Below are 14,009 nucleotides of genomic sequence, written 5' to 3'. Positions count from 1 at the left end.
GCCCACTCTTCAGCCCCGCCTCGGATACGGATCCAAACGCGGTGCGCGTATACTCCATGATCAGAATATCAAAGTAATCCGTCGATTCTCGAAATCAGACCACAAAGTTGATTGTCCGATTTGATGAGCTTCGGATAAGTAGACAGAAAAGTACTCTTGCTTCAGATTTGTTCCTCCACTTATCTCCTCATTCGCAGATTGTCTCGTTCGACAGCAATCACTTTCCAAAGGGCTTATCCCCCCCAGCCATCATGGGAAAAGTTGTCGCGGCTGTTGGCATGTCCCATGCCCCTGGAGCACTCGCATTTCCAGAAACATGTCCTGAAAACATCCGAACAAAGCTGGAAGATGCATCTTTAGAGCTCGGGAAGAGCTTGGCAGCGGGTGAGCCGGACGTCATCTTCGCCTTCCTCGACGATCATTACGAAAATTTCTTTATCGGAAAAAATATGCCCTCGATAGCCATTGGAGTGGCAGACTCGCACGTTGGACCTGCGGACCAGTGGATGGAGACGCTGCGCATCAAAGAGAAGACGATTTTTCCTGGAGCGCCCAAAATTGCTGAGCATGTTCTATCGTCTTTGGTCGAGAATGGCTTTGATGTCTCAAGAGCGGGGTCGACAGAGTATGGAAACAATCTACTCATGCCGTGGGTTTTGATGAAGCCTGGAATAAAATGTCCCATTATTCCTGTCTACATCAATGTCTTTACACCACCTCTTATCCCATACAAGAGGGCATATGCTCTTGGCGAAGCGATTGCCAACGCGGTTGAGACTTTACCAGATTCTACCAAAGTCGCATACTTGTGCACTGGAGGTCTTTCACATTGGCCTCCTTATTGGAACGAATTCCAAGCATCTCCAGATGACAAGTTCATGCAACGAATGAAGCGGTACCAGACAGAAGGAAAGGAATACCTCAAGACCGATCCAAGACTGTTCATCGAGTTCGATGACTACGAGGTCGAGATGGCGAAGAAGAACGAGTATCCTCTTAACAACCATCACCCACTTGTGAACGAGAAGTGGGATCGAATGTTCATGGACAAATTCTGTGCTGGTGATAGTTCGTACATGAAAGGTCTGACGTACAGAGAGGTTGAAGATGAAGCAGGTCATGGTGGTCATGAGGTGTTGAATTGGGTAGCTATGCTGGGAGCAATGAAAGGGCAGAAATCTAGACTTCTTGTTTATGAACCGGTATGTTCAAGATCGCGTTTAATGAGCCGAGCTCAAGCTGACTTCTCTTTAGGTCATTGAATGGATTTGTGGCATGACATATGTAGACTTTGATGTCACTAAGCGTTGAATATTTCCCAATTTCAAAATTATATCTTGAACGATCCTCGGCATCATTCTCAGTCTAAATTACATACTTCCAATTGCTAGAGTTTTCTAACTCCCACCATACCAGTGGCCTTTAGTCGTCGAATATTCCAGCACAACAAACCTCTGTCATTTCGCTGCAGTCGTACTTAACTTCCGTTTTATCTTTGCTCTGCTCCTTACTTTTCATTGCTTCCAAAATGGCTTGTCTCATATCATCCGCCTGTACTTCCCTTTTTTGAGCTTCAAATTCTGCGTCAGTGAACATGCTGACATGAACGTCCACGATCGAATTCGTGGCGTCCCAGCCATTCGCACGGTTTGCCTCAACCACACTATTCAGAAGCTCTCTCCTTTCCCTCTCCTTTCCCGTCATACTCCACATATCACAACTGTGTATCACCATTTTCAGCAAAACTTTCAACGTGACGTTGGCATCGTTTCCAGCGACGTGCTTCCAATTGCGCAATTTGTCAACGTTGAGCCTTTCAACCAGTTCTTCGAGACCTGGACTTGGCTGCATGCTCTCTTTCTGGAATATCTGTAGACATGCTACTCTCGTATCCACAACAGGGATTTTCAACACTTGCTCAAATCTAATTCCAGCTCTGAGTAGCATGCCGAAATCGGAACCAATGTTATGACCAATAAGTATGACGTTCCTAGCTTCGGTGATGGCTGGATCTGGTGAGCCTGTTTTAAGAACTTTGTTCAAGCCCCATGGCACCCAGCGAATATCGATACGCTGAGAGATGCCATATTTGAACTGTCTTTGGATCGTTTTGACTTCGTTTTGACGGATGATGTAGTTGTACGTCTGGATTGAGGGATTCGGATCGGTTAGCACTGAGGCCGAAAAGCTACGAGTGTCGAGTATCGAGAAACCGATTTCTCGGGCTTTCGTTCCTTCTATGTCCAGAGCAACCAGCACGGCATCGGAGAAATCTGAGGATATTGCATAGCGAGACAGTCGGATGTTGAATTCTTCTGGGCAGTAAGGAGAGAGACCGAGACAGTATTGTAGAGTGTGCAGGGACAATGTGATTTGATCTTGCTCCAGCTTATGTCGAAGCGTACAACGAAGTGCACGACGAGCTTCTTTCTTTTGTGTCGATGCCAAATCGGTAGTATTAGCCCTCCCCATGATTGCGAGTATTCCGATTGTTGCTAAAGTTTTCTCCGAGATGCTGCGAAAAATCCTTTAAAATTGTATTTCAAAGGAAAGCCAAAGCCCGAAGATACTTTTCAGGTGATACATGATGAGACGTATACATGGCAGCCAGCAAGTTTTATATATGTTAGCAATATCCATATTTGGACCGGTTGGGGAATCAGCGGGCCGTGCCGTTCGGCTCCCCCTCGACCATAAACGAACTTCGAGGCTCAGAATGCCACAGCACTCACATATCATTTTATAAGGCCGTTAAAAATCATCTCTCTACTATGTCTGTTTAACTTGATATTTCGTTTGCTCAGCTCGACTACAAAATCAAGTTGAGCAGCCGTTGTTTGGTTTACGTGACCGATCTGAATTGCTCCACTTTCAGGTTATCATCACAGACAAATTATATGGAATTGCTCGTCATCGCTAGCCTCATAAATGATGTATGAAAGTGACCATAGTATTTTACACCTTAGTTTTGCGTGATTAAAGAAGAGGGTTTCGCATCCCGATTGCTCAAAACTAAAGGTCACGTGCTGTTGGTGCAGAAAAAAAGAAATGTAAGGAAAAAGAAGAAAAAGAAGATTGTACTGCAATAGCGATCTCTTCGTCGTGTCCTCTCTACTATTCTAGTTTCGGGCATACCAAGAAAAATTCCTCCCAACCACTATCACTTCCTAAGTTTGTCTCCCCACTACCTTTCAATTGCTAATCTAATCCCCGAAGCCTCGTGTGTGCCTTTACAGGTAGATCTCCTTGATTGAAAGCCGATGTCGATACCTAGGTCTCACAACTGACATCCATCCAAACCCCGCCAGCATAAGTTCATTTCCTTCTTCGTGGGCAAAGCGCCTTGACGATGGTAGTGTTGCTCCAAGATCAGCTGCCCGTACCAAACCGCGAATATCGGCCCACATGTAAATATCGCTTCAAATGGGGGAGGGAATAATTCCAGTGTTCCAAAGCCTTCTACGACCATGAAAAAGTGTCTGGATGGTCCCATAGTTCGAAGACTTCGTCGTACCATTTGTCACCTTTTCCAATTGGACAAGGCAGCATATCAATGGTCGTGTTGGTAGCTTGTTCCATGAATCGCATTTCATCTTAAAGGTTCATACGGAGGCAAAAGTCGTGTTCAGTCCTCAGAAGCTCTTGACCATACACATCTTGGTTGAGAAAATGGTAAGTTCTGCCGCGTCTCAAAACTCCTTGATATCGAGGACCAAGGAAGCTTGCCACCACTCTCACCAGAGCCTCTAGTGTGACTCTACTCTAGCGAACCGCTGGCGCTAAAGTCCTTTTCGTCCGAATCTTCTATTCTCTAGAGGCGTTTGGTTCATGTAGCAAAATAAACCCAGTCCAAGAAATGTACATACATTTGCTCGTGAATGGAATGTACATACAACTACTTATAGTCGATCTAAATTATGTTCGAGATTGCAAGCACAAATCGAAAAAGATAATATCCTTTGCTATCGATTAGCCAAAAAGCAACACAAACAACATGTGCTTTCAGCAATCCAACATAAGGAGAATCTCTTCGGAAACTAAAACCCTTTAAGAATAGGGTTATTGAATTTGATGTTAACGATGTTTGCTCCAGGAAAACGAGAAGGTGGCATTCATCAGGTGACTGCAGAAGCCGTCAACTCCAGCGGAACCTTAAAAAGACTGAGGAATAGCATAGTTATGACAAGATAAGGGTAAGTTTCCAAAGCTCGGACGAAAGCGCTGTGACTTAAATCGAGACGAATGATTCGGCACGACGTCTGATATCCCAGGTGATGGAGCTTGACTACCTGCTGGCGAGGCATTAGGAAAATGAAAGCCGCGTTGCAAAGTGCAGCTTTTCGAATGTGACCTAGTGCGCTTGATATCAAACCTCGAATAGCTCTGGTCACTTTTCCCTCAAATTTCACATGCTCCGATCCTGAACTCCTTACACATCCTTTCAGCCCTCGCTTGCAGCATCGCGGGGTTAATCGCGCAACCAATCAGTGAATCTCGATGCCTCACTTCCATCTGGAGTTTACCCAATAGTGCAGGAATCGTCCTCGTGGCTTGCATGCTGTGTAACAGACAAAAATAGCGGAAGGGGGATTGGTAGTTGATCTTCGAAGAGGTTGTGTTATGCATAAATGTTAGCCACAGAAGAGCTTGGTCAACGAGATTGGCTGCGACATCAGTCCAGTTGGCTAATAACCTAACAGAGAACTAGAAAAAGCATATTCCTATGCGGAGTCGATTTGAACCGAGCTTACCAAGTCTAGTAGAACGAAAGATATATTTCCTCCATCATATCTTGGGGTAGCATTCGGCACAGCACCCAAACTCTTGTCATCGCGAAAGCTTTTCATCTCATTGCCAGTCTCAAATAATTGGACCCAATATGAAGGGTATTGTTGTCGAGAAAGTAGGCGGACCGTTCACACTTGTGGACACTCTCGATAAGCCAAAGCCAAGCTCAACGCAAGTTCTGGTCAAGTCTCTCGTGACCGCTATCAATCCAGTGTGAGGGACCCTTCTAATCGTGAAGAAAGATATTGACTCCGGTACGCAGAGAAGGCTACATGCAGGGTACAGGGTTACTTGTAACTGCCTGGCCGATTGTGCTTGGATGTGATGCCTCGGGAGTTGTAGTAGAAGTTGGAGACGATGTGAAAAAGTTCAAAGAAGGTGATCATGTCTTCGGCTGCACCAGACTTGGGGTACCTGGCCACTCGACATTTCAAGAATATGTAAGAGCACCGCGGAAAGTTATGCTACAAATATGATTGACTATGAATGAACAGTTCCTCATGGATGAGCTTCTTACCTTCCAAAAAGCAGCCAGCATCACAGTAGAAGCAGCAGCCACAGTAGGAGTGGGACTTTTGACGGCATGTCTGGCTTTGGTCGTTGGAACTAAGATTGATCTTGAGCAAGGTAGTGCTGCAGATCCCAATGAGTGGATTATCGTCCTAGGTGGTGCAGGGAGCGTAGGACAATATGCAGTTCAGGATAGCGGAAACTCGTGCTCATTTTATGAAATGGTGCTGACGGCTTCCCAGGCTGCAAAACTTTGCGGATACAAGGTCCTTGCTTCATGTTCGCCTTCTAGTGATGAGGTAACAGCCCCAAATGAGCGAGACAACTGTGCACTAATTCCAGATGAAGTTCGTGAAAAATCTTGGAGCTGATGCGACATTCAGCTACAAGCTGCCGCTGAAAGATCAGCTCGCAGAGGTCGAGAGCTTTACCAAAGGCAATTACCTTCGATGCTTTGATGCAAGTGCAATGGCAACCGAGACCGGTATGGAAGCACTTGCTCAAGGCGGAGATACTCATGCGGAGGTCAAGTACTTTGCCACCACGAACGGTTGGTCAGTCTCTCACTCGACTGAAAGCACAACAGAAGGCTAAAAGAGTACGTCAGGAGCACGATAGAGCCGAAGAATGGTATAGAAGTGTGCGCGGTTGACTTGGGGATGATCGGTCGATCCGGCAGTGATAAAAGCCAAGTTGACCGAGACATCGAGGGATTCATTCCCAAGCTAGAAAAGTATCTCTGTGAACGACTTCTGAAACCTATGGGATATGAGATTGTTGGCGATGTCGGAGTTGCAGAAGTTCTGAAGGGCCTCGATGCTTTCAACGCGCGGAAAGGAGGAGAAAAAAAGGTGCTAGTGAGGCTCGCTGCAGAGTAATCCACTGATTGTTAGGCTATCAGTCACGAACCGGATACTTTCTCAATCAGCACGCTCCAGGTACTCGGGGGTAATTTCATAATCACAGCATAGGAAGGAAATATTTCCCTTCACAGGTCCTTATTCGTCCAAACTGCCATCCGTGAAATAATCAAAGTCCGTAGGTAAAGGCGCGTCGCGATCTGACTTTGGGTCATCATCCACAATCAGAAGAGGGCTCTGCTTCTCTGGTGCTGGGCCAATGCTTGGAGTGACTGGTGCCACGATCGGGAATCCATTCCGGACATTCTTGGTCATAAAAGTTGCCCATTCCCACGGTCTTGCTCGATCGCCAGGCAGGGAGTTGAAGTACTCCCAACCCATCACCCCGCCGAATCCAGAATATCGAGCCTTCAAAGTGATCAAGACTTCTTGCAAGATCTCAAACGGAACCCAGCCGCTACCATTTCCAGGATTTGTAACCATTCCAATGACGATCTTGTCTGCTGGATATCCTCTGGCGACCATGAAGTCGTATCCATCGGTCTTGCTCAAATCTCCCCATCCGCAGTAGAATTGTGTGTTATACCAAGCAATCTGCTTTCCACGCATGACCTCCAGAGCTTCGTAGCTGAATCCGCTCAGATTGTGCTCCGGTCTGTCGGACATCAACGCAGCAGCAACTGGCGCCAATGTAATTATAAATCCTTCTCCGAAGTCACTCTTCAATCTGTCTATCAGTCGTATTATACCGGCCAGGGTCATCGGCTCTTCCACATCGAGATCTAAGCCATCCAGACCTCGTTCCCTTATGAGGTTCCGCAGAGGTACATAGTATGCTTCGAAGGTAGCTTCGTCGAGATCGAGTCGTGTAAAAGAACCTTTGCCAGCGCCGCCCAACATTCCTAACACTTTTATTCCAGAGGCTTGGAGTATCCGCAGCTCGGCCCAAAGAGTGGCATATCGAGGGTCGGAAGGCACATGGTCATTCTGCACTCAATCAGCCCTCCATGAGCAGATCTCTTGTCAATGCCATCTTACCAGATTGATGTGTCCTGGTGGGTCGTTCAGATGTATAGCGGCGACATTGACGTGTGTGACGCGGATATCAGGTTGAGTAATGATTGGAAGGATGGAGCAAGAAGTGCCGTCTGGATTGTGCTGCGTCTGGTAGTATATTACTATTCGTGGAGTACGAGGTTGCGGTATTGGTGCCATCCTTTGTTGTTGACACTCGAGAAGAAAGGCGGCGGCGAAGCCAGTAAACGTCTTTGGCTGGGGTAATTCGAATGTGAAGCAGTCGAGGATTCGTTTAATCGTGTACCGGTGAAGATTAGAATTTGCGAGACAAGAATTGAGTTCTGTCGCGTCCATAAGATTGAGAGACGGAGGTGGAGACGGAGCTGGAAATTTCGGAGATAGTAGCACGTGACCGAAGGTAAAAAAAACTTCGTGTTTCTCAATTTTGCAACACGACGAACGCATTTAGTTTAGATGCAAGCTTGGTATGAGTCTTACGAGTCCGGACTGACAACTAACTTTATAAGTCTCTGTTGGTATCACAGGGTACTCGAGTGTAGATATCTTTCTTAGAGCTCGCTACCTACCCGAAGATTAGCGCGCACGGGACCGCACGTGATAAGCACGTGATGCATGTCCCGACAGTCTCAAATAAAACGTTGGCATTAGTATCTTTCCTGCTCTGATGCCTTGTCCTTCCTCTCTCTATTCAATTCTACTGTCAAGACTAGGATGAGTTTTCTGAACGAGCGCAATCAAGTTGTAACATAGCATTCTAACCTAGTGGATAGCAAGAATCGAACTACTGGGTTCACATGATTACTTTCAACCAGTTCTGTAATGTTCTTGCTCATCTCGACGTCCATTTGTTCAACTCCTCTGTCCAGATCATATCCCTCATGCTAAGACGTCGTAATCTGCATGCCTCCTGGAAGCTGAGGGAGCCCTTCAAATCGTTAGCCAATGCTAATTTTCATCGATACTCTACTTACAAGAGTCTATCTCTTCCGTGATGTATTGGTTCTTGGTACATTTGTTTTCTTGCGCAATCGTCTGAGTCTTCAATGTTGGACAGTTGATGTTACAGTTTGCATCCATCGCCCTTTGCAGAGCATCTCCTTTCCAACCAAAGACGTAATCACCATGGGTGCCATATCCGGTGCTAATTTCAATCAGCATCAACTTGTCAAGCTTAGGGGTTTCCTACGGATCGCCTTGACTCCAAACAAAAGCCTGTTGAGTCGTGTCTTCAGGCCACAGAGACTTGTCGTTGAATTTGGTCGTATCCCAGACGACCTCGTAGAACAGCTGGGGAATTTGAACAGGATGTGTGGCTGGACATGGACCATTGTTCTCAAAGGTGCCACTGCTGGGATAGGCGACATGGCTCATATGGTCTTCGCTGTCGAGGTTTACCCCATCCCAACATCTAGAAAAGGTTAGGTACTGCGTTGTAATATCAGGCAGGTACTAACGTGGGGAAACGTAGATTCGCCATAATTCCTGCTGGGCACGGCTTAGTTGGGAAGGCTGTTGTTTCACCAGTTCGAGTATTGGCATTTTGGAGACAAGTGTAGGTAAGCTGGCGAAATTGAGAGACCTGAGAAGCATTTCGAGCCATGGAATTTCCGATCAGCATACGGAAGCCCTACTCTCGAGGTTAGCTTGTCCTATCACACTTTGGACAACATACTTGTTTGAATGCCGTCACCTTTCCTTTCGACTGAGGTGAGTAGTACACGGTCATGCCACCACCGTTTGCTGTCTCGAAATCAACGCCCCCTTCTGCGGTACTCTCTTGAATGTTCCATTGCGAGCACGAAAGTACATCACAGCTGTCCAATAATTCGACAGGTCCTCGCTGAATGTGCAAGTCGTGCATGTTGCGATTGTCGAGATGTTGTTACTAGGGTCCATCGTAACATTGAAAGCATTCTGGGAATTTTCAGAATTTGTTGGGTCAAGATGTAGTAAGGTAGATACCTACTCCTCCAATTACTTGGTGCAAATGCGGAGATTCAGTGACACCGGGGTTCACCAGACTAGGAATCAACTCAGCACATGCATCTGCCACCGTTTCTATACTCACGGATCCAGACGCTCAGTCACTAGTTCGGAGCAAGAAAAACGAAGCAACCCATTTGCACCGGCTACGAAGACCGCTAAGACGAGGGAATTCCACTGCATCGTGGTTTATTGATCGCAACGAGCAACGACAAATCTATGCCTATACAAATCTGAGGTAGCAGCGTGTTGTTCTTATCATAGAATTCGAACGTATGGGCTTCGTATAATGACTAGTCTATGGATAATTATCACGGTTCACGGAAACATTGTCGCGAAGCGCCACCGAGAAATCTCAATTCGTCCAACGTTATATTAATCTTCTCAAGTGCCGGCACTTCAATTTTTCGTGCACCTGTCACACAATATATAATCCTTGGAAGAATACGCTCATTTGATTTCAGATGTGGGTCACATGCAGATAGCTTATAGAGCCTCGGAATGGGAGGCCGAACGTGGCGATGTACGCAGCGCGATGAGGTGAAAACATGTGGGGCATTTTTGATATCTTTGAGTAACTCGCGACTGCACTCTTGAACTATGAGTAGATGCCCTATTTGAACTTTACAGTTGCCATTTGAATGACACAATCGAGATCCCACAGATTCGCACCTTACCATTCTCATCTCAACTACGAGGCACCAAATTTCTAGCGCCGAAAAGATCTTTCTTATCTGAAAATGAATAAGACCATTGCCATATATGCATTCCATTGTTGTTTCATCGAAATCGAACCAACGTTATCATGTTTTGCCTCTGTTATATTAACGCAGACAAATAGATTGGATGCAAGATACCAAATCAAAACGCGGGGAGCTCATGGCACCCTTGCTGGTGAAGTAATTATCCTGAAATTCAGAACATTTTCAGACAAGCAACCCGCCCTAACAACAGTAGTGAGAACCTCCTTTCCCCGGTCCAGGATATGGTAAATCAATTCGCTCACTTCCGGATTTCTCGACTTGGGCATTCAGAAGTGGGGCCACATTTTCCCCCTTTTTAAGCGAGAGACAGGTTCGCCTCTCATCCACGATTTCAGCTGCTACGAGCAAATTAGAAGACAGGATTAGCTTTTGACTTACATGCATGTCACCAATCGGGTTTAAGAGGCATCACTTGTACGTCACAGTACTCATTCGGCACCGTCTGGCGCATACCGATAAGACTAAGTCACCAGATGCTCCTCTCAAACTTGGATGACCTACTAGAGACTTCACGCAGCGAGAACTCTAAGTCTCAATTGAAGCCCTAAGTACGTTCACCAAGTAGTGACGATTTGCGCTATAGCCACGGTAGGAGATCAGTAAGTCGGGGCTAAGAAACAAGGTCGCGGGCTTACCACAAACGATTTACACCGACCTGTTCCCAAACCGCCACATGCTGACTCGCTATTGAACTCTACAAGTCTCCTTTGAATCATAACATGTTCTCCACTCTCGCGGTGACTACAACCATATACATCTCCGTTAGTACCTGCATAGAATGTCACGTTACTTCGGCAATACCTAGCCAATGGCATGTTGTTCCGACCGCACGCATCAACGATATCTCTAACATTAAGCATCATCAACGCGCTTGCTCATCGGATTTGCACATTGAAGCGCGATGCGAAAACTACTTAACCATGACAATCTCTCTCCTCAGGATGCCAGTCATCCTCGGCCTCAATATCATGTTGCTCACCGCATTAATATCACGATGGCTGGTGGCAAGTCCTTTCTTCTCGATACGCGCGACCGAATCTCAACCAAAGCTTCGTCTTGATGCAAACAACGAGTTCCACATCGCCATCTTCTCGGACTTGCATTATGGCGAAGAGGAAGATGGATGGGGAATCACTCAAGATGTCAATTCAACGCGCGTAATGAACAATATCCTCAATTCGGAGAAGCCAGACTTTGTAGTTCTCAGTACAACCCCTGTTTCATGAGCATATCACATGATTAACAATCCTTAGATGGAGATCTCATCACCGGAGAGAACACGTTCTTGACGAATTCAACCAAGTATCTCGGCGTCGTGGTTACTCCTCTCGTTGAGCACAATGTGTCATGGGCGAGTACGTACGGAAATCATGACTCGCAATACAATCTTTCTCGCGAAGCTCTCTACCAAGAAGAAGCTAGATACGCTCTATCATATACCCAGCACTCGCCTGATGGCGTTCCTGCTATCACCAATTACTATCTTTTACTGTTTCCCCAGAACACCGATACGCCACTTGCTGTCCTCTGGTTCTTTGATTCCCAAGGAGGAGCGCCCTTTCAAACCACTGCTGACTCTGAATCAATTCCTAACTGGGTCGAGCCTTCGATCGCAACATGGTTCACCTCAGAGCAGGCGGTTTTAAAAACTAGATACAAGAAAGACTTGCCATCGCTAGCGTTTGTGCACATCCCACCTACAGCGTTCATCACCGTTCAAAACAACCTCCTACCAAATTCTGGAGAAGAGTCTGCACATTTTCCAGGTTTGAATGACGATGTGCCCCTCGCATACGAAGGAACCGGGTGGCAAGATGTTCCATTCATGCAAGCACTCGTTGACACTCCCGGATTGCATTCCGTGTATAGTGGGCACGACCATGGTGATGCTTGGTGCGCGAATTGGCCAACGGGAGCCAATGACACGAAAGGAGTCAGCTCACCTCATGTGTGTTTCTGCAAACATACTAGCTATGGTGGATATGGGAACTGGAATAGAGGGAGTAGGAATCTGCGACTGTCGTTCACAGAGGATGGCAGCATGGCGGTCGACACATGGGTGAGGATGGAGAATGGAGAAATAGTTCAGAGTGTAAGTTTGAATTCTACCTATGGGACAGATGTATATCCCTTAGAAGACGGGGAGAACTATTCCGTCTGAGACATCATTAATCAAAATAACTGATCGGTCAGAATCAACATCCATCAAGTCTCGTGTTTGTTGTCCACCTGTCATAGCCTTAAGTTCCAGTCCAATGAAACAAATCGCAATCTCAATAATACATGACAGCGCCGTGCGACCCCTTCACGGGAACAACTGGAATATTTTTCTCATACGTTTTGGATTCCAGTTCAGGTGTCATTGTGAGAGTCCACTTTGCCCAGATCTCTTCTTTGAATTGTACAATCCCAAGCGAAAGCTGATGTCTCCCTTGATAGAGAACAAATCGACTTTGATGCTCATGCCCTTCTCAAGAGAGCCTTGGAATTGACCCAGGTACAAGCCAAGTAAGGTGATATTGACCTGCATGGCATCGACCTTCATGGCATCGGTCTTGGGCCTGTAATTTCCCATGAACGCCAGCGGACCCTTTTCAGAATATGAGAAATGAGTGTCGTTCCTGAATAGATCATCGTTGATGGAAGCAAGTCTAAGTGGCACTTGGGTTACGCAGTAATCGTACTCTTTGTCCTCTTCCTCTCCTTTGCGTTTTCGGATCATCGCTCCTGATAGGGATATCAGATTCTAAGCCCAGTTTGCGGAAGGAGATTTACATACCTGAGACGAGTTCCTCCTCTGATTTCTTTCCCTCCCGTGTCTCTTCCGACATTCTTTCGAGTCAGATGCTTTCGCACAACAGAAATTGGTGTTTGTTGGGAAGAAAAAGTTGAGAGTCAAAAAAAGGAAAAGGTGCAAATGATTCCTGTTATATATAATCATGGAATATAGAAAGTTTGTCATGTCTAACGGGCGCTTTCATGCCTCCAATCATGTTAGAAAAAGAAGTCTTTATGGTCAACAAAGGAGGAAGGTGGTGCACGGAGAGGAGAAGTACATTCCCTTTTACAAAGTTCATGTTTGAAAGGCTGCAGTAGCCTTTCGCGGTTATTCAACCACTTTGATTCAAAGACAGCTTGGAAACTTGCATATGAAACATAAAAGAGCTCAATGCAGAAGTGAATAGGTTTATCCTCTTCGCATAATACGTCCTCGACTGAAGCTGGGCAGTCTGGCTTGAAGCTTCGAGACAACTGGAGAGTAAGCGAACCCCTGAGCTTAGCGAGCTTGGCCTAGTCAGATCCTACATATTCTGCTAATTTTCACAATAAAAGCTACTAAAACTTTGTTGACGGTAGACCAAAGAAAGCTATATCTACCATAACAGGCAAGCAGTAGCTTTTTCAAGCATTGAGCAACCAATATCCGAACGATCTCGAAAACACGTGATACTTCCCATCTATCCATCTGAACCTTCCCAATTTCTCTGTCCAATCATCTCTACGGTATCCTTGCTATCTCTTTACATTTAAATCCCAATAAAAAGATCCAGATTCGTAGCTATACAAGTGACAGCCCATTCTCATCAACAGCCTCGAAAGTGACCAGCTTAGCACAGCTACCGGGTCTCGTCCCATCAAATAGAACTACACTGCTCCAATCAACCCAAACTTCTTTTCCATTCTTCACAGAAAGCTTTAATTCCCCTCTGGTAATAGAGAGCTGCACCGCAATGGTCCATCCATTTCCGACATTGCCGTTGAATAGTCCCAGATAGGTACCGAGAAGATAGATATGGAAGTCGAGGGTTGGCGCATTCCAGAATGTAGAGCCTGAAATGGTCAAAGGTCCAGAGACATATCTGAAGGGGATGGTTCCTTGGAAAGGATCTTTGTTGAGAGTTGCGGGCTGGAGTGGGCATTGAATGACTTTGGTCACGTGCGTTTCCCGTTGGTGGTCTGGAACTTCAATGCACCGAACGATCAAAGCTCAGCTTTGGTCAGTGAGGCTCTCTGAAAGAAACAAGTGGGCAGTATACCTGAGTAGACTTCCGGCATAGTCGTGATG

At 46.1% G+C, this 14,009-nt stretch overlaps 8 protein-coding genes across 8 annotated transcripts; 3 read left to right on the top strand and 5 right to left on the bottom strand.

Moving 5' to 3' along the window:
- Nucleotides 1-61: 61 nt before the first annotated feature.
- Nucleotides 62-1,311, top strand: LY89DRAFT_707176 (putative dioxygenase; the record flags this gene model as incomplete). The annotated part of the gene is made up of 2 exons (XM_018217583.1): nt 62-1,202; nt 1,255-1,311. The coding sequence occupies exons 1-2, from the start codon at nt 252-254 to the stop codon at nt 1,309-1,311; spliced, it is 1,008 nt and encodes a 335-aa protein (XP_018072139.1). The 5' UTR covers nt 62-251.
- A 111-nt stretch (nt 1,312-1,422) lies between these two features.
- On the bottom strand, nt 1,423-2,472 carry LY89DRAFT_733605 (uncharacterized protein; the record flags this gene model as incomplete). Its single annotated transcript, XM_018219823.1, has 1 exon — nt 1,423-2,472. The coding sequence occupies one exon, from the start codon at nt 2,470-2,472 to the stop codon at nt 1,423-1,425; it is 1,050 nt and encodes a 349-aa protein (XP_018072138.1).
- Nucleotides 2,473-4,879: 2,407 nt separating this feature from the next.
- Nucleotides 4,880-6,176, top strand: LY89DRAFT_584734 (GroES-like protein; the record flags this gene model as incomplete). The annotated part of the gene is made up of 5 exons (XM_018209284.1): nt 4,880-5,001; nt 5,051-5,228; nt 5,283-5,597; nt 5,647-5,852; nt 5,906-6,176. The coding sequence occupies 5 exons, from the start codon at nt 4,880-4,882 to the stop codon at nt 6,174-6,176; spliced, it is 1,092 nt and encodes a 363-aa protein (XP_018072137.1).
- A 120-nt stretch (nt 6,177-6,296) lies between these two features.
- On the bottom strand, nt 6,297-7,373 carry LY89DRAFT_733603 (glycoside hydrolase; the record flags this gene model as incomplete). Its single annotated transcript, XM_018219822.1, has 2 exons — nt 6,297-7,145; nt 7,197-7,373. 2 exons carry the CDS (start codon nt 7,371-7,373, stop codon nt 6,297-6,299), a joined length of 1,026 nt encoding a protein of 341 aa, XP_018072136.1.
- A 704-nt stretch (nt 7,374-8,077) lies between these two features.
- LY89DRAFT_697045 (uncharacterized protein) lies at nt 8,078-10,327 on the bottom strand (the record flags this gene model as incomplete). Its single annotated transcript, XM_018216875.1, has 9 exons — nt 8,078-8,121; nt 8,168-8,337; nt 8,383-8,604; nt 8,651-8,823; nt 8,869-8,940; nt 8,970-9,110; nt 9,163-9,217; nt 9,265-9,356; nt 10,322-10,327. The coding sequence occupies 9 exons, from the start codon at nt 10,325-10,327 to the stop codon at nt 8,078-8,080; spliced, it is 975 nt and encodes a 324-aa protein (XP_018072135.1).
- A 584-nt stretch (nt 10,328-10,911) lies between these two features.
- Nucleotides 10,912-12,104, top strand: LY89DRAFT_584822 (Metallo-dependent phosphatase; the record flags this gene model as incomplete). Its single annotated transcript, XM_018209290.1, has 2 exons — nt 10,912-11,149; nt 11,197-12,104. 2 exons carry the CDS (start codon nt 10,912-10,914, stop codon nt 12,102-12,104), a joined length of 1,146 nt encoding a protein of 381 aa, XP_018072134.1.
- A 198-nt stretch (nt 12,105-12,302) lies between these two features.
- On the bottom strand, nt 12,303-12,774 carry LY89DRAFT_733600 (uncharacterized protein; the record flags this gene model as incomplete). Its single annotated transcript, XM_018219821.1, has 2 exons — nt 12,303-12,670; nt 12,723-12,774. 2 exons carry the CDS (start codon nt 12,772-12,774, stop codon nt 12,303-12,305), a joined length of 420 nt encoding a protein of 139 aa, XP_018072133.1.
- Nucleotides 12,775-13,502: 728 nt separating this feature from the next.
- Nucleotides 13,503-13,999, bottom strand: LY89DRAFT_747631 (uncharacterized protein; the record flags this gene model as incomplete). Its single annotated transcript, XM_018221128.1, has 2 exons — nt 13,503-13,900; nt 13,981-13,999. The coding sequence occupies 2 exons, from the start codon at nt 13,997-13,999 to the stop codon at nt 13,503-13,505; spliced, it is 417 nt and encodes a 138-aa protein (XP_018072132.1).
- Between the last annotated feature and the right edge of the window lie 10 nt (nt 14,000-14,009).

The sequence above is a fragment of the Mollisia scopiformis genome (genome assembly GCF_001500285.1).
Source record: "Mollisia scopiformis unplaced genomic scaffold LY89scaffold_11, whole genome shotgun sequence".
Classification (NCBI taxonomy): Eukaryota; Fungi; Ascomycota; class Leotiomycetes; order Helotiales; family Mollisiaceae; genus Mollisia; species Mollisia scopiformis.
This window is presented reverse-complemented; position numbering and strand designations above follow the sequence as displayed.